General features: G+C 36.6%; 1 protein-coding gene and 1 long non-coding RNA gene across 4 annotated transcripts; one reads left to right on the top strand and one right to left on the bottom strand.

Annotated features, from left to right (window-relative positions):
- The first annotated feature begins 74 nt into the window (after window positions 1–74).
- On the top strand, window positions 75–18,605 carry LOC104090538 (probable ubiquitin-like-specific protease 2B). Of its 3 annotated transcripts, none has more exons than XM_070177500.1 (16): window positions 75–748; window positions 1,627–1,898; window positions 1,986–2,067; window positions 2,161–2,210; window positions 5,469–5,654; window positions 5,808–5,856; window positions 6,347–6,455; window positions 7,230–7,304; window positions 7,876–8,001; window positions 9,102–9,302; window positions 9,385–9,440; window positions 9,512–9,608; window positions 9,912–10,002; window positions 14,889–15,008; window positions 16,779–17,189; window positions 17,676–18,605. In XM_070177500.1, the coding sequence occupies exons 1-16, from the start codon at window positions 547–549 to the stop codon at window positions 18,375–18,377; spliced, it is 2,829 nt and encodes a 942-aa protein (XP_070033601.1). In that variant the 5' UTR covers window positions 75–546; the 3' UTR covers window positions 18,378–18,605. The 3 variants fall into 3 exon arrangements, with proteins under 3 accessions (XP_070033601.1, XP_070033605.1, XP_070033604.1); XM_070177504.1 differs by lacking the exon at window positions 17,676–18,605 and adding an exon at window positions 17,409–17,544; XM_070177503.1 differs by lacking the exon at window positions 14,889–15,008.
- On the bottom strand, window positions 16,920–17,558 carry LOC138893347 (uncharacterized). The gene is made up of 2 exons (XR_011408700.1): window positions 17,425–17,558; window positions 16,920–17,334 (listed from the first exon to the last, which is right to left on the bottom strand). It is a non-coding gene; the product is annotated as an uncharacterized lncRNA (long non-coding RNA).
- Window positions 18,606–25,122: the final 6,517 nt, after the last annotated feature.

The raw sequence follows: 25,122 nt of genomic DNA, 5'->3' as shown, positions 1-25,122 counted from the left end.
AGGATGTCCACGGCCAACACCTTCAAAGGTGTTTTGTGGAATTATGTACTTTAAGAACCACAATCCACTTTAAAATATGTGTAGTTCTTTCTACCCCTATTCTATGTTACTCTTAATATGTAGTATTTTTTTTAATGACATCCGAGCCAGTTTGCACCCAACTCCTAACATCTTTGTGTAATTCATAGTAACACCCACCACCAAATGTTGCCCCTGATTTGCCTACCAAATGACCACTCTAATCATTGGCTTACATGTAAGCCCCTCCACCTCCAACTTAAATAGAATTTTGAGTCATTCAAGGAATTTTGAAGAACCATTCTTGATCTCGGTGATAGAAAGTACGAAAAATAAAAATGTGTTTCGTTTCACTGTATGCAACTGTATTTAATTAGAATCGAGTTACAAAATTGGAATCTTTTGCAACTTTTTCAAATGTAAACTTATAAGTATCATTTAAATTGGGACAAAAGAAAAGCAAAATCTTTGGCGTGGAAAGTGGGCAAAGGTACCGTTGAGGCTGCGCAAAAGTTACGATCGTCCACAATGACCAAGAGGAATAGCCGAAAGAAGAAGACGAGTAGCAGTAACAGCCAAAGCACTAGCAATCACAAATTCTCCATTTTCGAGTTTAACCCTGAGGATGAGCGCGTTGAGAAACACTCCAAAAAGTTATTGCAAGCATTTAAACTTCAAAAACCTAAGAAAATCCATTCCCCGATTGATAAGTACACCTTTCTCGGTTTCTGTACGTTTCTGCAAAACCCTAATTTTTGTTTCCAGCGTACAATCTTTGATTGAACATAATGTAGTTATTTTACTTTGCTGCTCTTTTATTATACTAGTGCAAAACATTGTTTTATTTCAAATTGATCTTGACACTCGAAACATGAAGTATTGGAATAGGAAGAAAAAAGACGTAATGGAACCATAATACATCTGATGCTTTTGGTTTATCATTCTACCGCAGGAAGTAAAATTGCAACTTCTGAGTTTTGTCTAATTTAAGAAGAGGGGGAAAATATAAAAGTTGAAAGATAACAATACGATTGTAAAAAAAAGGAATAAAAGTGATGAACATAGGGATGAAGGTAATGGACGAAGACTGAGAATGTACTCCGGTTGAGCATGTACCTTGCACTACTACATGGGGGGTGACGGACACATTGACCGGAAGTATCAACAACGAGAATAAGTTGATGCATATATCTAGGAATTGAGAAACAGAAGTTTTGTCGTATAACTTATTCTTGCAGTTTCTTCTTATCAGATTTTGCTCAAAGTATACAATAATAGTGTTTATGGATTCAATTAAGTTGATACATCTCCATGAAACATATATAATGCTTTTGCATTCATCCTACTTGGTTTAACTAAAGGAAGCCATCTTCTTAAAATTGTACATGCTTTTGGTTTTGAATTTATTGAAGATGAATGACATTTCTATAAGATATGTGAAAATATTTGGCTTAACTAGGTGACATCTATTTCTGTTTGCAGATTCCTTTCGGTATTTTTTTTCATTGCTAACTTTTGCCCTGTTTTTGTCCAGCAGGCTTTTAGTTTTACTTTTTTTTCTTTTAAACTATAGAAGTGCTGATATTCTATTTAACAAATTTTCCTTAGTTGAAGGAAGAACAAGGAGTTCAGAAAATGATTCAGTGAATGAAATCCTACACATTGATGATAGTGATGATATTGCAGAAAAGAAGACATTGGAGTCAGGTGCCACTGTGGCATCTAGCTTTTCAAGTTTGAAGCCTTCAACGGATTATTCTCTTGGTCATCTTGAGTCAAAATGTGACACTTCTGGGGCCAAATCCCATTTAACAAGAGCGAAAATACCTGGATGCTCTGTCACTGATGGCAAAAGTTTTAGGGGAAGACTTTTTGCTGATGTACCCATCTTTCTCAATTTCTCATGTTTCAAACTTTACATACTTCTAACGAATGCTTTATGACTATACCATCCTAAACTTCTGCAGAATGAGCCAGTTATTCTAGATTCAGATGATGCTACTGAAATCGAATCATCCAAGCCAGCCTGTTATCTGCCAGAAAATAAGGGTTTGTTTAAATTATATCATTTCATATTTTCAACGGTTGCTCATATAAAGCCACTTATTTGCTTATGAAGATGTTCTATTTTAATCATTTTAGGTTCAGGAAACCAGCAAGAGTTGATGCAAAGTCCTAATCTATGTGATAAAGTGAGCATGCCTCTTGTAGTCTTTGCTGTAATTAAATAACTTTGTTCTTCAGAAGTAAAATGATATTACTTCTTGTATCAGATAGAGCAAACCTCTGTGCTTTGTTTGCTCCATCATAACTTTGAGCATCTAAAAGTAATTTTTCTAAATGATGGTTCATTGACTATAAATCCTTTTTCCAGCTGATGTGTTGTTCACAATTTCTTTGGTGTAGCTGCTAACCTTTAGGCTTACTGTACTTTAATAATAATAATAATAATAATATAATGATAATAATAGTAATAATAATAATAATAATAATAATAATAATAATAATAATAATAATAATAATAATAATAATAATAATAATAATAATAACTGCCCTTGGAAATGCAAAATCGAGCAATTAAAGCAACAACTTTTTCCAATACAAAGATAACTTTTCTCTCCAGACCAGCTTTGCTTAGTTAGTGGTGTAGAGGCAGAAAACCTAACCTTTCTAAGTTCTGTTTTGTCCTTCCTGTTTAGTTTTAGGTTCCAAAATTAAGCCACCTTATAGTGATTGCTCCCACATAAGCTGTACAGTTGAGATAAAATGCTAGCTTCTTCTGTAACTCCTACACAAGTCGGTTTCATGAACTATTAGTGGTGATATCATAGCTGGCAGCGTACTCAACTTGCTAGTCCAAGATGCAGCTTCTCTGCGTTTCTTCTTTCATTCAGCAATATTTCATGGCTGAACTTCCATATTGACTGCAAAGCGGCATGCATAAGGATCTGTGCACGTCATTAATCATAAAATATATAAGAAAGCTAATAGGTTTTGTTAAAAAATCATGGATAAATCAAAAGTAAAAAATTTTCATATGAAAACAGTATATATGTAGGACGTATGTTCCACGGAAACGAGGGTGGTTATCTGATATGAGTGAGGATCTAGAAGTCGGATTTGCTGTCACCTAAATCTTAGGATTCGGGGATACAGATAGGATTGCAGGTATAGGTGCTGGATGCTGCCAATAAATATATACCAAGTACGTATCAATACATTCAACATTTTGTTCCATAAGTATATCTCCAATGATATCAAAATTTCTGATACTTTGTGTGTGTGCAAGTGCGCGCGCTCGTATCGTTTTGCTGATGGTTTAACAATAATAATCTCCGCACAAAGTCCTGCTTAAAATAATGGAATGCTTGGTTGGTTGCATAAGAATAAAATAATTCTTGCATAACAATGCATCGTTTGGTTGGTGATGATTATAAATAATACCCGCATTAAGTTATGCGCGATAACATGCGGAATAAGAATACTTGTATTAGCAATGCAGGTATTAAATATCTAAAAACAAAAATGCCCTTTAGTGTAAGTAGTTCATGCATAAAAATCTCTTTATTATTAATCATCACATAAACAATCCCTACATAACTAATATGTGAACCAAATGACCCCCAAATGTATTGACCAAATCCAGTGGGCATGACACCCACACCGAAATCGTGTTGAATCCACATGGCTGCAATAGGGGTTTTTGGAGGATCCATGTGCCATAATGTAGGACAAGCTTGAGTTTAACTAGTAAATGAACTGTGAAGTAAATCATATGATACATCAATCACACACATAGACGATTAAAAATTATTGGTCATGTGCTTCAAGCTGTATATCGATAAATACAACACACACCATTCCTCTATCAGAACTGTAATTATGGCCAATTTTGGCTAATGGAGTCCATCTCACATAAGTATAAGCATCTTTGCAAAGTGTAGACTTTGTTGGCAATATTCTTTGGGTCCCAAAGAATATTGCCAACAAAGTCTACACTTTGCAAAGAATATTGCCAACAAAGTCTACACTTTGCAAAGATACTTATGCTTATGTGAGATGGACTCCATTAGCCAAAATATTGGCCATAATTACAAATCTGGTATCAGAGCTGGATTTAACTGGGTTAGTTTCAGGTAAAGTCTATTTTCCACCGTCCTCTTCGTATATAAGGTTTTCAATTTTTCCCACATGCCTTGGCTGTGGTTTCTACAGAAACTTCACGTAAAATCTCATTTGAGAGATTTAAAATGATACCTGATTTTGCCTTTTTATTTATGATGGAAAACTCCTCGTCCGTCATTTTATCCGGCTTCTTCTCCTTTCCTTGCAACGCCAAGTCTAAGCCATCCTGAATTAGGATAACTTCCATCTTTACTTGCCACATTCCGAAGTTTGCACTTCGGTCAAATTTCTCAACATAGGTCTTTGTTAGAGTCATTTTGACTATTGAAACTAACCCGGTTAGATCCGGCTCTGATGCCAGATTTGTAATTATGGCCAATATTTTGGCTAATGGAGTCCATTTCACATAAGCATAAGTATCTTTGCAAAGTGTAGACTTTGTTGGCAATATTCTTTGGGACCCAAAAATATTGCATTGTGTGGTGGACGTCATTTGCACAAGTTGTATCTCTTCTTTTACACCTAAGAGGCCAAGACTTTTTTGCCTATAAAAGGGAAGACCATTAGTTCATTTTAGACACACGTCTTCATTTCTTATTTCTTCCTTTCCTCCTTTATTAAGAGTGTTTTGTATAAGAGTTAAGTGTTGGGAAGCACTTCTGTGAACCCTTTATTTGGAGTGATCTTGTGAGGTTATTCTCTTAGGCTATTTGGGATTAATTAGAGTATTTACTCTAATTTTTTACTCTCTTTTGTACTCTTATTCGTATAGTGAAATTGCTCCTCTCCGCTTGTGGACGTAGGTCACTTTGACCGAACCATGTTAAATTCGTGTCTTCTTTATATGCTTTAATTGCCATTGTTATCAACTTCCATTGTCTTTGTTATTGTCATTATACCGTTGTTTGGCTAAATTCCGCACTACCCGGGTTCCCGATCCTAACAAGAACTTTTTCTCCGCCCATGATATTGTTCAGGCCTCATAATGTGATTGAGCTCAATTAAATAAGGTAGGATATGATGTTTGTTCTATTCTAGATATGTGTTAAGTTACACTGATGTTGGAATATAAAATACTGCTGATGTTGTATCACTCTGGTGCTTTTTCCTTTACTGCCACTCATAAAGTGATGAAGGGGGTAGGCGAGAGCTGGTGAAGAAGAAAGAAAAGAAGAGTTGAGCATGGATTTTCCCCGATTGGTGGTCAATCCTTTTAGAAAGTTAATTGAACACAAATGATGATGAAAGTTACAATTGGAATTTTCTTCAAAGCTTGCAGAAAACTATTGTTTATACTTCACTTTTCTTTTTGCTATCCTTTGCAGAAAATTTCGGTGATTGTTAAACCTGATCGTGTCGAGTATGGAGATACGTGTTCTACAAGCTCCATTTTGACCTTTTCATGCAGTTCCATAAAGCTTGAGGGCTCCTCCAAATGGATGAACTTACCATTTACATATGAATGGACACACTGTGATATTCTCACTATTAACTCCATGTGGTACAAAATTGTGAGTTATAGTGCGTGTGCGCCCTTTATTTTTGTTTCCCCCTCCCACCCCCCCCCACCCCCCCACCCCAAAAAAAAAAAAAAAAGAAAAGAGGGGGGGGGGGGGGTAAGTGAAGCTTGCTAACATGTGAGTTTACTTTGTTGCTAATGTTAGGTTAAAACTGCCCTTGTGGAATTGCATCTCAAATCCAATGAAAATTCAGGTTTGTGCATTTCAATAGAATACTTTCCCACGTAACGGTTGATGTTGTTAGATAAATGATTTCCTTCTTTTAAATTACAATTCCCAACATTTGAGATTAATTTCATGGTCTCAAGCTGCAACTGAAAAAAGCTAAGTCATGCTCTCCTACTGGGTTGTTCTAAAGAACCTCCTTCATGCTCTAAAGGAAACACGTTCTTTGTCTTTAGGGTAGATTAATTGTTAGAATTAGGTTGGAGAAGAGAATGCTAGATTTTTCAAATTCAAAATTCATATCTGTTGGTCATATATGTACTGGAGATTCTGTTGCATGTAACTGTGTGATGGGTCAAGTTTTTGGCTTTTGGAGGGATATGAGACTTGGAGTTGGAAACTGAAAAACGTAGATTTTTTTCTGTGTAATTTATTAGGAGAGAATATTGGTAGTTTTTTAAAGCTGTGATTCTACAAGTGATTGATCTTTGTTTCCATGAATACCTCTAAATTTACAGGTGCTGTTGTGTTAAAGTTTGCTTTGTTCCACCCTGATTGGTCTGAAACACAAGAAGCAATTAAGATGCTGGATGTGAGATACAAAGATAAATGGAATGACATTACATCGTAAGATTCTTCATTGAACAATGTATTTGATGGTTCATCTCTTATTTTTAGATGTCCTTTGGGATCTTGCTTTCGTTTTTGGCAGTGGAAAATGAAGTGTACTTTTTGTTCCTTTATCTGTATTTATTGTCTACAGCCTCTCCTCCCCTCAGGCACATCTGTGAGATACTTCTTTCGTTGTTTTCTGGATTTGGCTGGCTAAGCTCAATGTGAGACCAGTGTTTCTGTGTATAATGATTATGCTCTTCCTTTTATGAAGAAAGTAGGTTTTCTTCTTTGATGGACTGTGGGAGCAGAAGAGTTTTTTTCCCCACTAGAATTTGTGAGATAATTTGTTTGAAAAAGTTCTCTAGATTTATTCTCTTGGCCTTGTAGGACACACTTGCTGTACCAATTGACTGTCTCAGTTGGCGGAGATGTGAGTGAAACTACTAAACACCAATGGATGATGAAGATCAATTTGTTATTGGTTTTACCTTCAGTAGCTTTTAGAACAAAGGGCAGCCCGGTGCACTAAGCTCCCGCTATGCGCGGGGTCCGGGGAAGGGCTGGACCACAAGGGTCTATTGTGCGCAGCCTTACCCTGCATTTATGCAAGAGGTTGTTTCCACGGGTTGAACCGTGACCTCCTGGTCACATGGCAACAACTTTACCAATTACGCCAAAGCAACTTTACCTTGAGTAGCTTTTAGAATCTTACTGTTAATTCCCTTTCCTCACTTTGATGGAACTTTTAATATCATCATTAGTTCATTACAATGCCTCCTTTGGCAGACTTGATTGCACGAGGAGCTACAGTCCATTTTTTGGGCAGAAAAGCAATTCAGTTTCAAAGCATTATCATCCCAAGTAAGAGATACTTTTCCTTGTCGCCTTTCAATGTACATCTGATTTGCCGAGTTGACTAAGGTCTAATTTTGGTTGGCCACGAAAGAATGAACAGCTTTTGTTTCAATTTGCTAGTGGTGATTTAAACAGTTACTGATGTCTGACAGTATGCACACTTATATTTCTATATATTAAACTGGTCCCGGGAACCAGAGGAGTTCCTTATGTCTTTCTCTTTGACTTATGAATTATTATAAAAGGTTTTTTTGTGGTGACATTTCTCTTTTGTTGCCAAAAGATTGACGCAGTTATGAGGTGTAGAGCCAGGAACAATGACTAGTAATTAGCTAATTTGTCATATAAAGGGTTCATGTAGTTTGAAAGTTATAGTTTAAGATATATATTCCTCAAACTCAATTTTTACAGTAATCTAATTAAAAAAAAAGATAGTTGACTGTTGACCTTTGGATTGGGTAAAGATCACTGATTAACGCCTTAAGATTTGTCGTACGCATGCCTCCAACTTCTGTGTATCTGAAGTAACTTCACATCGTTTGATTCTTGTATCTTCTTTCATTATCTAATGTTCCAGAGATAACTTTGAAGAAGTTATTTATCCAGAAGGGGATCCAGATGCAGTTTCCATAAGTAAGAGAGATGTTGATCTATTACAGCCTAAGAATTTCATCAATGATACCATCATCGACTTTTACATTATGTGAGTTTATATGTACCTGTTTCAATTGGTACTGCCCAGCTAATTTGGTTTGGAATTAAATTTAGCTAATTTTTTGGTTCCTTTTTCTTTCTTTCTGGATCTTGGTTATTCATTTATGTGAACTTAGTTATTCCTGTAGGTATAAATATTGGCATGTGGTTCGTTATCAACATCTGGAAGTAGGATCTACTTTTGTTAACCACAAATAAAAGGAAACATTTAGTGGCTGTGTGACTCTTAGGTTAAATGTTTCTTCATTTTGTTTCAGCTTTTTAATCAGGACAGGTCAAAGTTGATGGAATCCTAATGATTTCATTGCATAGTAGTTGCATCTGAACCAGATTTGGTTATTGCTGTCAGAATCCCTTCCTCCCTCCCGATTATAAATATTTGTTAACATGCATCAACTACCTTCATTTGCAGTATATAGGCTCCATGGTAAATGAATATCAGGCCCTCTGTGTAATCCCAGTTCATGCTGTTCACAGCATACAGGAGTTTCTTTTAAGGCTCAATACACAGATAAAGTTCAATCCTTAAAGTTTGATAGTTAGCTTGTTTTAACACCTAAGCATGTTGTAGAGTACCAGGGCCTGAGAACAAATTAACCCTGACAATACTAGGGTAGTTATTTATGGAAAAAACCGTATGTTACTTTTATAATTTTATTACCTTATATGTGTCTCGATCGTTATCCAAGGGTATAGTATTTCAAAACTCCTATCGGTTGGTTTCCTTATTTTCTATAGATTATACCATCTCCAGATGTTGCTCAAGTGTTGTGTAAACTAAACGTTTATATATATAGATATATGGATATAGAGACAGTTTGTTCGAACGTTTCACATATGAAAGTAAACTGGAGATCTGCCCAGAATATTTTCTTCTGGTCTATGACTGTACTGTTTTGCATTATTGCTCTGAAAGTGACATACAAAAATCCATCTAAAAAATGACATTCAAAAGCGTAAAACCACAAATTTCAACATTTCAAGCTGATGAAACAGATGTTTCATTCATTTATTCTGAAGTTCTGTACTTGTTGTCTCCTGCTTGACACCGTGAAAGAAGGAAAACTCGATTGATGAAATGAATTGCAGGTATCTTAGGAACAAAATCAATCCAGAGGAGAAAGATAGGTTCCATTTTTTCAATAGCTTTTTCTTCAGAAAGCTTGCTGATCTGGACAAAGATCCTACTAGAGCTTGTGAAGGTAGAGCTGCTTTCCAGCGAGTTCGTAGATGGACTACAAAAGTTAATTTTTTTGGAAAGGATTTCATTTTTATTCCGGTCAACTTCAGGTTAGAAGCTGTTATAGAGCCATCTTATATGTTAAAACTTTTATGGTACAGCTCTCCACTATGATTTTTTTTCTTGTGACAGTCTCCACTGGAGTTTGATAGTCATCTGTCACCCTGGCGAGGTTGTTACCTTTAGAGGTATATCAGATGACTTATATGTTTCTGTTTCTAGTTATTATGACTCTTCATAACTGGAGGTAAGTTTTTAGGAGAGGAAGAAATGGAGAAATCATCTAGGGTACCATGTATCTTGCACATGGACTCAATCAGAGGGAGCCACAAAGGCCTGAAGAATCTTTTACAAAGGTATAATCCGTTTGAGTTGCTTTGACTCACAAGGTTGAGTAGTTATTGATTGAGTCACAATCATGTAAAATAAATTAACTCTGTTCGTATATTATATGAGGTACATTGTACCAATAGTATAGTGATAGCATTTGGTCATTCACCATGCAAGTGAGCATATTGCAAACAATGATATATATGAGATCTCTTTACAAGGTAGTGTGTCTGTATTAGTGAAATTCGTTTAGGATTTCACTATGAAAGACTAAGATTGTTTCTTGATTATAATGGAAAGAGAGAATGTTTCATGTCTTGTAAGTGCAGTTACTTATTGGAAGAGTGGAAAGAGAGGCACAAGGAAGTAGCAGAGGATGTTGCAAGGAAGTTCTCGAATCTGCCCTTTTTCAGTCTCAAGGTATCACTCCATTCCCACCTCTCTATCGTGCATTGAAAATGCTTTTTCCTTCAATAAGACGTATTCCTTTAATCGACAAAAGGAGAAGTTTCGGTTATTGTCAACAAAAGCAATGGTTATCTTTTCTAAAATCTATTTATTGCACATATAGAATGAACACTGATTATATGCTGTTTATATGTTAATAATTACAGTTATATTATCATCTTCAACCTCTAAAGATGCACTGTTTGTCTCATAATTTTAGATTCTGTTAAATTTATTTGACTCTCTAATAAATCACTATTTTGGGAAAGTAAAAATTTATTAGTTGCAACCTGCTTACTAGTTATGAAACTCCTTCACTTATTAACATCAAGCTTAATATTTTAATCATTCATGAGTCCATTTTTTGTAGGACCTTTTTAAAAAAAAAATGTTAACAGTTGTATATATAGCAACATCAAGAGAGTGCTGCAAGCCGTATTTACAATGCCAAAAGGCCAAAAACAAAATTATGCCCTTTTTCTTCTTACAAAGATTTTTTTGTCGGACTTGTTATAGAAGTAATATAAATATATGTTATATTATTTGGGAGTTTAACTTTTCAATAGAATAGAAAGTATATTATAATTTTGTTTCTGATAATTAATAATCTGTAGAGGTTTTCTTAAAAAAAGAATTATTCATTGTGATATATTAAGTAGATATGGGTAGAAGGTAAATGAGATGTTTTTTCTCTTGGAGTAGCTAGCTGTGATAGCTAAGCTTGATTTGTAATTTCATTACTTGGTGATTAATATAATGTTTAGTTACCAAAAAGAAGTAGATTGGCTGTAACTATAAACATAGAGTGAACTTGGTCTCATAAAATTTATTGTTTTGTGATGTGACAATATGACAAATGGAGATAGAGAAGCTTGTTTTAATCATATTGGTGGCTTTAGAAGAGCGAATAGGTAATATTTGAAAAGAATGGTTTCTAGGAATAGTTAATGTTCTAAATATTAATTTCAAAAGTATCTAGAGTTTTGATGTTAAAGGAGTGTCAAGCATTTCTGGAAGTCTCAAAAATGAAATAGCATAAATTGAGACAAAGGAAACTTCTAAGCTGTTACGATTTTCGTAAAGGTTTATTACATAAACTTGCCTTTGAGGTTGTCATTGTTACACTCTCCCCTCACCTGTGGTCTTAGAAACCACTATTGTTTTATGTTTTGCGTAATGAAACTCATTGTTTTTGTATGATTTTGCTAACATGTCTAACTCTATTGCTTGGAAATAATGCAACTTTATTTTATCATAAATAAGCTTTGAAAGCTATTTTTTGAAAATAAAATAAAAATAAAAATAGTTCATGTAAATCTTGAGCAATTAAAGGATGCATATATTAAAAAATGGCCTTTTCATGGGTGCCTTTCTATTTATGTTAAAGTGGTTATCAATTAACTACCAAAAGACTCTGTTTATTAGATGTTTTTGATTACTGTAAATTATTTCTTTTGAATGTAGTGCAAAGTCATCAATTCATGCAGAAATTCTTTTTTATTGAATCATGTGAACTTAGCTAAAACCAGAACATAGTGAAACAAAAGGGTCTATACAGTTGATACCAGCTAGTTGGATTAAAGGTTAGTTGATACACTTACATTCGATTCAATTGGGGATAAGTGTGAGATCTAGACCATCTTCTTATAGGAACCTCCAATTTGCCTTGTTAGATTGTACTCCATTGGTTGAGGGAGTGGATTGTTTTCTCCTAGATCAAACCTCATCTCATGAGCTAGCTTTAAGGCTTGAACTAGACCCAAATCCCAATATTCATTTTCTTAACATGGTATTAGAGCCAAACCTAATCTTATTCTCGGTTCACTTAATATTAGTCCCCTATGTTATATTGTCTACAGTACACGGTCTTGAGCATGTCAAGTTTGTTAGAGCGTCCCACGTTTGCTGAGGGAGTAGGTTGTTGTCTTCTTATATTGTTTTGACAATCCTAACCTCATGGGCTAGCTTTTAGGATTAAACCCAATGTCCATTTTCTTAACGGTCTCGAACAATAAATTGTGTACTAATATTGCAAAGACATAGGTCTGAATACATCATAGGGATCCTTATTTTGAGGGTCTATTGGAAACAGCCTCTCTACCTTCATTAGGTAGGGGTAAGGTCTGCGTACAGGTGGGAGATGGAAGGAGAATCAGCTTTTGGAATCACAGGTGGTGTGAAGAGGCTACTCTGAGGGTCTCTTTCCCCCACGTCTTCAGAGTTTCAAACCAGAAGGAATTGATGGTCCAACAGATTCGCAAGGAGCATGAAGGGGATAGTATGAGACCTCTCTTTTTGAAGGAACATGCAAGATTGGGAGATTGCGGAGCTCGAAAATTTATTGGCACTGCTATACGGGCAAGACATGCCCCATCCATCTTGCGATTCTTGGAGATGGGGGTTGCGTGGCGATGACTTGTTCATCGTAAAGTCCTTTTACTAGAGTATGTTGGTGAGAGAGGAGGCTACTTTTCCATACTCATCGATCTGGATTCCTAAGGTGCCCACGAAGGTGTGCTTCTTTGCATAGCTAGCAGCGAGGGGAGTGATCTTGACAGCTGAAAGTCTGAGAGGAATTACACATGTTAGTTGGTGCTACATGTGTAAAAGCTCAGGGGAAGAAGTTGATCATCTTATGTTGCATTGCCCTGTGTCCTGGGACTTGTGGAGGGCAATCCTGAATCTTTTGGTGTTCAATGGGTGATGCCAAACACTGTAAAGGAAATGCTATATAGCTGGGCCAGTTTCCGTAGAAGAAGCAAGCAAAAGGCGTGGAAGTTCGCCCCGTTAGCTCTCCTGTGGTTAGTCTGGGGAGAGAAAAATAGGAGAGTTTTTGAGGAGATTGAGTCTCCGTTTTCACAGCTTAAGAATAGTCTTTTATCTTTGATCGCTTTTTGGTGCACACATATAGCCCCTACTTGTGTAGAAGATTGGGCGTCATTTGTAGAGAATCATGTTCTGATGTAAATTCTCTACTTTTTTGTATACTTCTTGTATGCGGGAGTTTTTTCTCCCTTTTGATTAATACAATTTACCTTATCAAAAAAAAAAAGGTCTGCGTACAGATTACCCTCCCCAGATCCCACCCGTTGGGAATATACTGGGTATGTTGTTGTTTGACAGCGTAGAGATACAAAGGATTCATATAGAGGACTAGGTTGGGATTAAGGCATATTTGTTACTCAAAATTCATATTTAGAATAGGGGAGGTTTTTGTAATAGTCAAAACCACAGGTTAGAAGTGCGATGGAAAGAACTTTTAATTCTTCGACTGGACATGTAAATTTATTTTGGGACATGGGAAGAAGTGAGTTCTCTAAAACTCTTGAGATTATGAGAGACTATCAACTTGTAAGATGCTAATTGCGACAAAAAGCACCCTGATTTGCTGTTGAGTCCATCTATTCAAGGCTTGGTGGATGGGATTACCTTGGCTACCTGTGCTTGTGGGGGGTGGACAGACTATCCCCTGGATCAGTTGAGGTGTGTGCAAGCTAGCCCGGCCACCAAGTATAACACACTTCCCCTCCAAAAAAAAAAAAAGAAAAAAAACTAGACCAATTTCCTTAAGTGGAATAATTCTTTTGTATTCAGTATAAATATCTTGTTTTCAGTACAATGTACCTGATAGTACTTTATATTACTTTATCCTTGATTTAACTACTCTTTATAAGTCACCTACTTAGCCATTTAATTATTTTTTGAATCATATTCAACATCTCCAACGTAATCATCTGCCTGCACTTTTTTCTTTAATCTCCACTGTAAGCACTTGGGCCTTATAAAGTGCAGCTGATGGAGGAAAATACAATTGGTTTTTTAAATCTTCATCTGTTACATTTAAGAATTGTGATTTTTCAAATTTCAAATCCTCATGCCTGCTGAATGCTCTACAGTTTTACAGATTGATTTTGTCTTTATGCACTATTTGAGAAAAATAAACTCAATCTTTGGTCTATGTGATGTAGGCTTGTACTATTGGATAAGCAATCATCTCTTTCTTCTACTACGATATGCCCCATTACATTTTCACTGCTTTTTGGATTGAACTGCAGTTCATCCAGCAAAGTCCGTTAGTTGAGAACTTTGCATTCTCCTGACATATTTTTGTTTACTAATCTAGCATTTTTCTGCTTTTTTCAATTGCATGCTAGAGCACCAAGCTCTTGCACTACTTATAAGTTATACCATATAAAGTTAAGCATTTATCACTAGAATACTTGTAAATTTGGGGTTTGTGTGGTATCTTGGACAGTTTTATTGACCCTTTTGGTTAGAACTGGAATCTACTCTGCTCTAATTCTCCAACTGACCTTGCCTCCTCAAATTATACAAAAAGGGGGAAAAGGAAAAAGAAAAAGATTAAGGCAAGCATACACTTAAATAAACGAAAGGGAGAAGAAAGAATCCCACTACTTTTAAAGGACAATTCAATTGTGTAAATTGAGTCGGCACCTGACTAAGGCAAGCATACACTTAAATAAACCAAAGGGAGAAGAAAGAATCCCACTACTTTTAGAGGACAATTCAATTGAGTACAGTGAGTCGGCACCTGTGAAAAATGATGTACTACAGGAAGAGTTACAACTTTTAATGTTACTCAGTGACCACATTCTTTTGCAAATGGGTTTTTATCAAATGTCTACTGTAAATTTTTCTGCAGTATCGATTCTTTTTCCTATTTGGTCTCTTTCATAGACTTGGGGTTAATTTTGGTGATTGCAACATGCATGCATACTGCTTGAAACATACTTTTTGAAACTAAAAATTGCAGTAAACAATCATAACAAATATTTTGTTACTGTCTTTTATAGTAAAACATCTTCTTACACCCCCACACCTTTATTTTTTGCTTCCAGCTGCCACAGCAGGAAAACTCATTTGATTGTGGCCTTTTTCTGCTACATTATGTGGAACTTTTTCTGGAGCAGGCTCCGGTCAACTTCAACCTCTCCAAAATAACTGCATCGTCCAAATTTGTAAGCTGTTTCGTCCTTGTTATATCCTTTTGAATTGAACCGGGGGTTATCATTTTATATATGTTGGGGGGGGCGTTAGCTGATGGATATCTTGGACTTTAGAGAAGCTTTTGCACTTCATCCATCGCCATCTCTCATTAAGTCGACAAGGTCATTTTGTTTATGAGTGCTTGCTTTTCTGGGTTTTCTGCTATTATTCCTCATGCATTGAATTCTTTTCTCAAATACTTCTCAAAATTTTCTATTGTGACTAATTCGTTTATCTTTTGTTCCTAGAGCTGCTCCAGGTTTTGATTAATTGGTACTAGTCAGTCTTATTAATAGATTGAGAATACCTTTCTTTTCTGGTATGCATGCTGATTAAAGGGGAATGTATACAATTTTCTTGAGGCTTGGGTAGTACAAGGGGTAGAATGAGAGGAAGTGCTTGAGGATATAGGAATTTGGAATTTGACAAATAGTGCATCTTAGTATTTACCTACATGATAAGGTAAAAGTTGAAAAAGCATTCTCCCATGTTTGCCTACATGCTCTTCTGGATGCACTTTACACATTCACTATTTATGACCCATTTACAGTGAGGAAAAAAAATCTTTTTCGGGACTGAAACAATGGAGACGGAGAGAAGGAGGAGTGAAACCTAGCTTTGAGGTGGTTGAGATTCGAGGGGAAAGAAGAAGAAATGGTAATATTCTACAGAGGACTCAGGACAGAGAAATTCACTTATGGAGAAGTTGGAACCAGACTAGCAAACAAGGCTTCACATTGAGCTGCCAAAAGTGATGCAATGTGGATAAAATTTGGTGCTTTGCAATTTTAGTTGATACTGCTGAACCGCATCATGCAGCTTTAATTATACGAACTTACATATCTGCATTTTGGCATTTTTCTATAGGATCAAATTGTGTTTGGAGTAATAAAGCTCCAGAAAAAATCTTAGGGTAATCTTAATATACCTGTCCTGTAGTTTAGTGAAATTACATAAAGGGGAGCCTACAAGTTATGATGATCCATTGTGCTTGTCTTTCTCCCCATTATCTAGAACTTTTTTTATTCTTCTATTTATTGTTGTGTCATTTGCTTTACTTGAGGCCTAATGCTACAGACATGCAGGGTGTTGCATTATGTGGCTACAAGATGCCTCTTTTCTCGAGTTATCATCTGTTAACATGTTGCCTCTCTCACATCTCTGTGAATCATTATTTCATTAGGTTTCATGTTCATAGTTAAAGTTGAATACGTATTAATCCGGGAAGATTCTACTGTAGTGGCAAAGGGGTTCAAAAATTGTTTACCTATAAAATAAGTTGAAGACATATTAATCATGGCTCTATTGTAAATCGTGTCTTTCATTCCATTTTTAGATTTTGACTGTCCTGCGGAGCTGAGCGACTTAAATTCAGAGTCATTGGTAAACTTGTCTGACTGGACTAGGAATAAGTATCCTGAAGTTGACCTATTTCTTCACAAACTTATATCTTAAAAGATGCAATGTTTGAGATCATATAATGAGCATCTGCTCAATGTTACTTGCATTTTGCTATATGTAATCATGTTGTTATGATATCGGTGAATTATTGCATGATTTTACTGAACTCTGTGGGGATCTAACATTAGCTTGATGTGAAGACTACAATAATATTATTGGGATGGGAAACCATTTTGACAGTTACATATGTGATTGACTGCTGCTGGGTTTATGCTATTGTTTCTTGTGTTGAATAGTTATTCATGTCCTACTGGCACTTTTGGTAATATTCCATTTTTCAGCTTGCTGGAGATTGGTTCTCAACTGAAGATGTTGATTGCAAACGTGAACATATTAAACGATTGATTTGTGAAATTACAAAAATTAGAGTTCAGAAGGTTTCTTCAGCTGATTGTGATGACAACTATTCTTTACATTGCTTAGAAGAGGAAAATACTTGTATGAATGTTCCTCAGGAAACTTGCAATGCCAGAGAAGCATGTCCTGGTGGTGACTTGAGCTCACATGAGGCTGAACTTCTTACTATGTCTCCTGTAGCCAACCTTATTAGGGGTTTGAAGAGTGCTGCAGTATCAGAAGTGGTTTCTAGAGATTTGTTGCAAGCACCAGATTCTGCAAAGCCACTTACTTATGACAATGATGGGCAAAAGGCACTACTGGATCCATTTAGGAATGTCATGTCACCAATAGAGGTAATCAATCTTTATCATTCTGATGCTTAAGTTTGCTCGACTTTTTATGACAACCAATATTCTGGATGGAAGTCCTTCACAAAATAGTTGCATGGATAGTCGTCAGCTCCCCTTTTGTGGGATTGCTTGTTTTCCAGGGAAATATCTGTGAAAAGGGTTTGAACGACAAAACTAAGAAAGTGGCAAGGACATTAATTTATAGAACCTCATTGTTTGCAGATGTTGGTTATCTTACCATTCTCTTTGGATGTTGAGCGATGAAGGTTGGTGTGGTGCAGGAAAAGGAGCCTTTGCAACTACTACTTTGGCAAAGCAATCAATTTTTTGTTTCAACACTGACGTTCATTTTTTTTTTATTTTTTATTTTTTAGCCTGAAGTTATCACATTCTTGACAATGTTCCTGTCTCTTATCCAGTTTATATTCGCATCCGAGCACATCTCCAGTGGTTAACTTAGTTGTCTTGTTTCTTATTATTTTTTAAAAGGAAGAGGCAATTGGGGAGCAAATGTCTATCTCACCAGCCATCAAAGCAGGGAGCCAGCCCATTGAACTTTTTGCAGCACCACATGCTTCCAGCAGTTCTAAAGCAGAAACCATGTTTCCTGGAAGAGCTAGTCCTCTTAGCAAAAAGATAACTCCAGGTAGTCAAAGTTATGGATGTCGATCTCCAAATTCACTAGATGATGAAGAACTTAAGGCTGAAGTAGAGGAGGTTTCCGCTCCTGATGCAGACTCACCAATTTCGACAGAGGAACTTGCAGGCTATATTGTTTTGGACTCTCAGGAGGAAGATGAAAACCATGATCCGAATGGTCTGGAAAATAACCTACCCACTACAGCCACTATTTCTGCTTCGTGCCACAAGGAGGTTAACTCCACTGATATCTATGATTATAAAGTAAATGAAAAGATATTGTCTTTAGAATTAGTAGAGCAGGCTGCAAAGAAGCCAAGGCCCGTGCCTGAAGTTTTGGAGGTGTCCAGTTCTGGAACAGGGAACGACGAAACTGTGCCTTCTTCAACATCATGTGAAGAAGTTGCAAGCTTATATATCCAGGATTCAGAGGTGGTAAACTCCGCGAATTGTAGTGAAATAGATAATTTAGGACCAGCAACAGGATCCAGGATCAAGCATGTTGCAGGGCAGATGAGGTATTTGTTTCGCCGTCGACGAAGAGGCGGATAGACCTGCCCGGAGACTTAAATATGCATAATTGACTTGCATGCACAGCGTTTTTGGTGGTTATGGATTTCGAAGGAAGTAGGTACAACTGTAAATACACCTACTGTCTCAACGATGAATCTTGCCACCTTTCCCCTTTGGCCACCTTTTTGTCCAGAACTATCCATGCGGAGGAAATACGTGTATATATATATAGACATTTTATGGTTGAATATTGGGTGTTTCTGTTTTCTTTTTCTTTCAAAAGTGCCGTTTATACATTAACAATGCAGTGCATTCATTACATACAGTAGTTTTTGAAAGTCCAACTCGAGCTACCTTCAGTAGTTCAAATAAATTGAAGTTTTTAGATATTAGTAAAGTCTTATTTTAAAATATTCTACCAATAAATATCTTAAGCTTTACCCGGTAATTGTCTAGCTCCTTAAAATTTAGAAGACCCAAAAAATGATGATGAAACTTCTTGCCAATTGTCGTAGTTGTGTGTAAATTTATTCCAAAGCTTTCTCTGCGGGTGAGTGAGATCGCTGTGTTTGGTAAACTTCTCAGTAGTTTACTAAATGGACCTCTTTGGCCATCCAATTTTCTGCGACGTCCCGATAAATATTCAACAGCATCTCCTACTTTTACTTTCTGGAGATCATTTTGTTGCTTTTTTTTTAAAAACCATAATGAGATACTCTCTCCGTTTTTAATTGGTAAAAACTTAGTGTTTACATATGGCCAATAACCAAAAAGACACATGTTGATTTATTTAATTATAACTATTAGTACTTAATCATTGTTAATTGTAATGTGTTTGGCACATGATCTTAAATAATTAATATAAAAAATGATAAATCTCTTGTTATTCTTCATCATGTTCTTAACCTAGCATCAAGTAGATCGACAAATACTCTCAATTGAAAATTTCTTTGACACTAACCGTATCGCAAAGGTCATCACTGGCCATTTTGGCCATGGAACTTTTTTTCTGCCGACGATATCAAAGTTTTCCCCTGTTTCAACGATACAAAGAGTTTATTTAGATCTTGCCAGTTCTCCCTTTTGCTATTATCTCTTTTTATTGCGCTAACCTTCCCCGGCTCACCCATTTTTTGGGAGTAGAATTACAGCTTCATATCATAGATGACCACCATTACTTAGTGTAAATTATCTATCTTAATGTCACGACCCAAACCGATGGGCCGCGACGGGCACCCGGTACCTTACTCAACCGAGTACCAACATAACGTATCTTTCTTATTACATCATCATAGGTAAGTGGGCCAAAAGGGGCGTCATGAGATAAACTTAGTAAATATGAGGGAATACCCGACATTAAACGACCCAACCTGATACAGAAACTCATACCTGTGACATACGGGCCTCTAAGGCCAATGTGATCCATTATATACTAAAAACATAGGCCGACAAGGCCATACAAGTATCCGTATACATGACATCTGTCTACAAGCCTCTAAGAGTACATACTTATCATAAAGGTCGGGACAGGGCCCCGCCATACTAAACAATACACGTCTAAATCATACTGACCAAACAAGCAACTCTAGAGCAAATAGAGTGCACCAACATCTTCCGCTGAGCTGATAGCCTACTTGGAGGACTCTCGATCTGTCTATCGGGACCTGCGGGCATGAAACGCAGCGTCCCCAGGCAAAAGGGACGTCAGTACAAATAATGTACCGAGTATGTAAGGAATAAAAATTACTAAGTAATAGACATGAAAGAAACATAGAGTAAAAGACTCAACATGTAAGTCTGAACAACTCTGTGAATCATTAATATTCATAATGTCATGCATATGCGTATAAATGTTATACCATGCATAGGTATATGCGTTCATAACATCATCAAGCCTCTAAGGGCATACCATCATATCATCTCGGCCATTATGGGCAAATCATCAACGTATACTAGCTGATCAGGTGGTGGTGCGTATATAACATCGTAACCTTTTCTCATATTCCATATACATATATATACGCATATATAACGCCATCTGGTCATGGGTCAATGTAAATGGATGCAATGCATGAGAAGTGCGTTAATAAAATCTCTCGGAATGTCATAAGACCATTTTGCCTCTGATTAATGTCATGAAATAAATTTTATCAACTTACGTATTTTTTGAGACCCATGAACAGACGATAGAATAATAAGACATATGGGGAATCAATAACATAGGAACCTCTAGTATTTCTATAAATAGAATCATTTATGGAAGTTGTGCATTTGCTCGTTTCGTTTGTATCGTATTGATCATGCCAAAAGAAAGAAGGGATAGCCTTAACATACCTGAGTCGATTCTCTTGACAATCCCTCTAACACACGTCAATTGTGGCAAAACACGTGATGGCAAGATCGGAGTAGGAAAAAATTCGTATAATAATCTTGAGAAAGATTGCACCGTACTCCTTTAAAATTGCAAAATCTCACGTTGCTTAAGATGCTATGAAACCTTTGTTTGAATTATTGAAGATCCGTACCTTAGAGTCATTAATTGTAGAATATCAAGTTGCTTAAAATTGCACCGTACACATAATTGGATCTTGTATGATTTTCGTTGAAGCAATTTCACGTTTCCATCACTTGTAAGAGTTTGCTGGAGCACTTCACTTTGCTATGAAGATTGAAATGTGTCTCTCTTTGAATCTTTAAGATGTCTTTTACCTTAGTGGGTGTGGGCCCCACTAAGGTGATGAGTTAGCCACCAAAGATCCTCCAATTGCCACTTATTTTAATGAATATGAGCCATTAGTTGGGCTTTAAAATCAAGACCCCTTGGCCGCCATATTAGGAGACTAATCAACCTTATCCAAATATGATTAATTAATTAGTTAATCTCTCACTAAAATCAATAATTACCTAATTATCCACATAATCAAGAATTATCTCAACTAACTTAAAATACTACTCACTTTTAACACACTTTGCACACCTTACTATTATGGTCATGTGGTACCTTGTATGGTACTAGTCCATAAATATCGGGTATTATAGCTCGGACCGTATTTCATCCCAAAATGTCAAACTTCAACGAAACTTATTTCTTCGATTCGCTTACCCTCTCATCTTCACGAATTTACTTATCACTTATTTTGAAATAGCATAAATGCTTATAACCTCAAAATAATCTCAATCCCGTGCTTGCGTCGATTAACTTGCGATGAAACTTTAACGTACGACAATGCGTGATGTAATATCTCATTTTTAAGCTTTCATCAATTTACTTATGACGTACTTTTACGTACGAAAATATGGGGTATAATATCATTCTCCCCTTTGGAACATGCGTCCTCGAATGTTGACTGATGCACTTATCATTTTCATAACTTATGTCTTCCGAATACTTTAGTACTTTCCTTGCCATCTAGGAAACTATTCTGTGAATAATTTCAAAGGCCAGGGCATTCCCACCTGTAGGTCTCTTTCTCATACCACGGCCTGTGGTCGAAATTCTTCCAATCTTGTAACTCTTGCTACCTTCTGTCATGAGCCTGTACGACTTTTTCCTTATATATGCGCCTATGCGACTCTTCCCTCCAGCTGTTAGCCAATCTCTAGGCCTTACTTTATAAACATATACAGATCTTGACAAGATGTCCCTCTGGGCATCTATAGGTATACTGAAGTTCTTCGCTCGGTACTTTGTTGAACTCACGAATATTGTTATACCTTATTTCATAGACCCGATTATCCATCCGTATGACTTTACTGCATCAAGGTAGGTCATACTATACCATAACTCTTACTTCGATTTATCGTTACTGAGGTCTGCTACCAAACTCCAGGTTACTTTTGTTGCTTATCCTATATGTATAAATCTAAGTCCTTTAATGCTTCTTCATCACTGTTTATTTTAAGAGTGATGGCCTATTCTCATCTCATACTTTGTAACTTTTATCCATCTATTATTGATTCACCTCAATATTGATCTATAATCTACCATTAATAACTTGACCTTTTATGTAATCACTAGGGCTCATGTCTCATCGGGGAACATCTGAAGTGATTTTCCTGATCCACCTGGGGGCGATACGATACTATGCTTCCATAACCGTACTTCATAGCATCTCGATGTGATTTAGCTTACATGGATATTTTTAATCCTGTACAATTTATGAAATCATTACTCAATCGAAGGCCCAAATGTCATCCTTCATCTATCACAATTACATCCTCATTCTCCTACCAGGGCAACATTCTATTTCTTCTAAATACTACTAGTCTTAGACTCATTTGAGTTTATTCAGGTTATACTGAGCTTTCTATAACTTAAAGAACCCATCAGCTCTCTTGTTTTCATGGGCTTAATCCCGAGGACTTATCGATTCTCATCACCTTCTCACTTCGCCCTTTTTTATCCTTATTCCTGTCTTCCTAAAACCTTGTCGCTTACCATACTTTAGCTTACGACCTACACATATCTATTTATACTACTCACAACCTTCCTTCAACTTGCTTGCACCATAGATTTTCTTATGTTATTCTGAAACATCAAGCGAGACGTCACATTGCTGCTATCATTCCTGGATACTGAATCCTCGTGCTTCTAGTCGTTTATCCGAAGTATGGACCATTCACAACCTTCTGCATTTGAGTATCTCGTACGTTGTCTACCTTTACCTTACTTACCTTAAAGTCTCGCATCATATCTTTCCACATATGTATCATTCACATCCATAATTTGAATCTCTATTATAATACTTGCACCTCTGGTGCATACACAATCCGGTGGGAGCTTCATACTGACTTCTTATGAGGCTGGTACTCTTCTAACTGGTTTTCTCGTATAGCCGTTATAGAATATGGTTGTTGTACTATCTCTCTTGTACATCTGATATTAAGAGTGCTTCTGCAATGATCTCAATCACGATTTCTATAATTTTTTGGGTCCAATAATTAGACTTCTGATTTACTTAGTTGATGTTACTCTTTTAGTTTCCTCTTCCCTCTGATCAGCATGTATGTAGGCTTAAGCTATCTTCTATCTGCAGCTCCTGGTATTAGTTATTACTTTAGCCTTTCATGGGCGCTATGAAATATCCATGATACAATCTTCTAACAATTCAATCCTTTGTCTATGACATGGACTCAATTCTTTCTTTTAACTATCTTTGTAGTACTTATATCTAGCTGTATTATTTTAGAGTGAACCATCTGGGTGTCTCACAAGGAGATCTATTACCACATTTGCAATATCTTTCGGAAATGTCAACTAACACAAACAATCCATTCACTATTTTGGGTTACTCTAACCCCAGCCGGATCCTGATATCCCGTCTTTCTCTTAAACTACACCTGTCAGCCCCCATAGGGCATAACTAAAATGGGTGTGATCAATTGTATATATCTCCGTTACTGTTGAAAGTAACTCAGAATGCTTATATTTCTCTGCGTGAATTATAAATACTGATAATCTTCATTAACTGGGCATCTCATACCCTTCTCCACCTTGCTTCTTTTACTTGTTGAAACTTGTATCTACCTTCTGAATCTCTCATTGTTTTTCACCATATGGGTAGATATTCTTGCCTTAAGGCTCCTTATCAAGAAGCTTACATGTAAGCTACACACATGTTATGCTAAAGACCTCACATTTATCCATCATAAGAATGACGAAATCGAGTTTCTCTGACTCAATTCTTCCACAGCTACATTCAATTTCTTACCAACTGTCTTTCTGGATGTAGGCATCGTCGTATTATCAATAAGATAGAGTTTAGGAAATTGAGTTCTTACAACTAAGCTCTACCACACGATCTAGAGTAAGAAGAAAGAGTGATAGTCCTAAATGCCCTGTAGCCTCCTGCTTATAAGTGTGGTGCACAACACACCCATAAACAAGACTCTACTAAACACGGCTTGTAGACTCCCTAGGACAAAACTGCTATGATACCACTTTTGTCATGACCCAAACCGATAGGCCGCGACGGGCACCCTGTACCTTACTCAACCGAGTACCAACATAACATATCTTTCTTATTACATCATCATAGGTAAGTGGGCCAGAAGGGCCTTCATGAGATAAACAGAGTAAACATGAGGGAATACCCGGCATAGAACGACCCAACCTGATACAGAAACTCATACCTATGACATACGGGCCTCTAAGGCCAATGTGATCCATTATATACTTAAAACATAGGCCGACTGTCACGACCCAAACCGATGGACTGTGACGGGCACCCGGTACCTTACTCAATCGAGTACCAACATAACATATCTTTTCGTATCATACTATCATAGATAACTGAGTCGGAGAGGCTGCCGTGAGATTAGTAGAATACAACATGAAATACCAACTTATACTTAAGACATACTGGCCTACAAGGCCAAAATAAGCACTCTTACACTGAACATAGGCCGACTAGGCCATACAATCTTTCATATACATGACATCTGTCTACAAGCCTCTAAGAGTACATAAATATCATAAAGGTCGGGACAGAGCCCCGCCATACCAATCAACACATGTTCTAATCATACTAACCAAATAGCAACTCCGAAGCAAATGGAGCGCACCAACACCTTCTGCTGAGCTGATAGCCTACTTGGAGGACTCTTATCATGTCTAACGGGACCTGCGAGCATGAAATACAGCGTCCCCAGGCAAAAAGGGACGTCGGTACAAATAATGTACCGAGTATGTAAAGAATAAAAATCAGTAAATAATAGACATGAGAGAAACGTGGAGTAAAAGACTCAACAAGTCTGAATAGCTCTATGAATCATTTAATATTAT

This window comes from Nicotiana tomentosiformis, chromosome 1 (genome assembly GCF_000390325.3).
Source record: "Nicotiana tomentosiformis chromosome 1, ASM39032v3, whole genome shotgun sequence".
NCBI lineage: Eukaryota > Viridiplantae > Streptophyta > Magnoliopsida > Solanales > Solanaceae > Nicotiana > Nicotiana tomentosiformis.
This window is presented reverse-complemented; position numbering and strand designations above follow the sequence as displayed.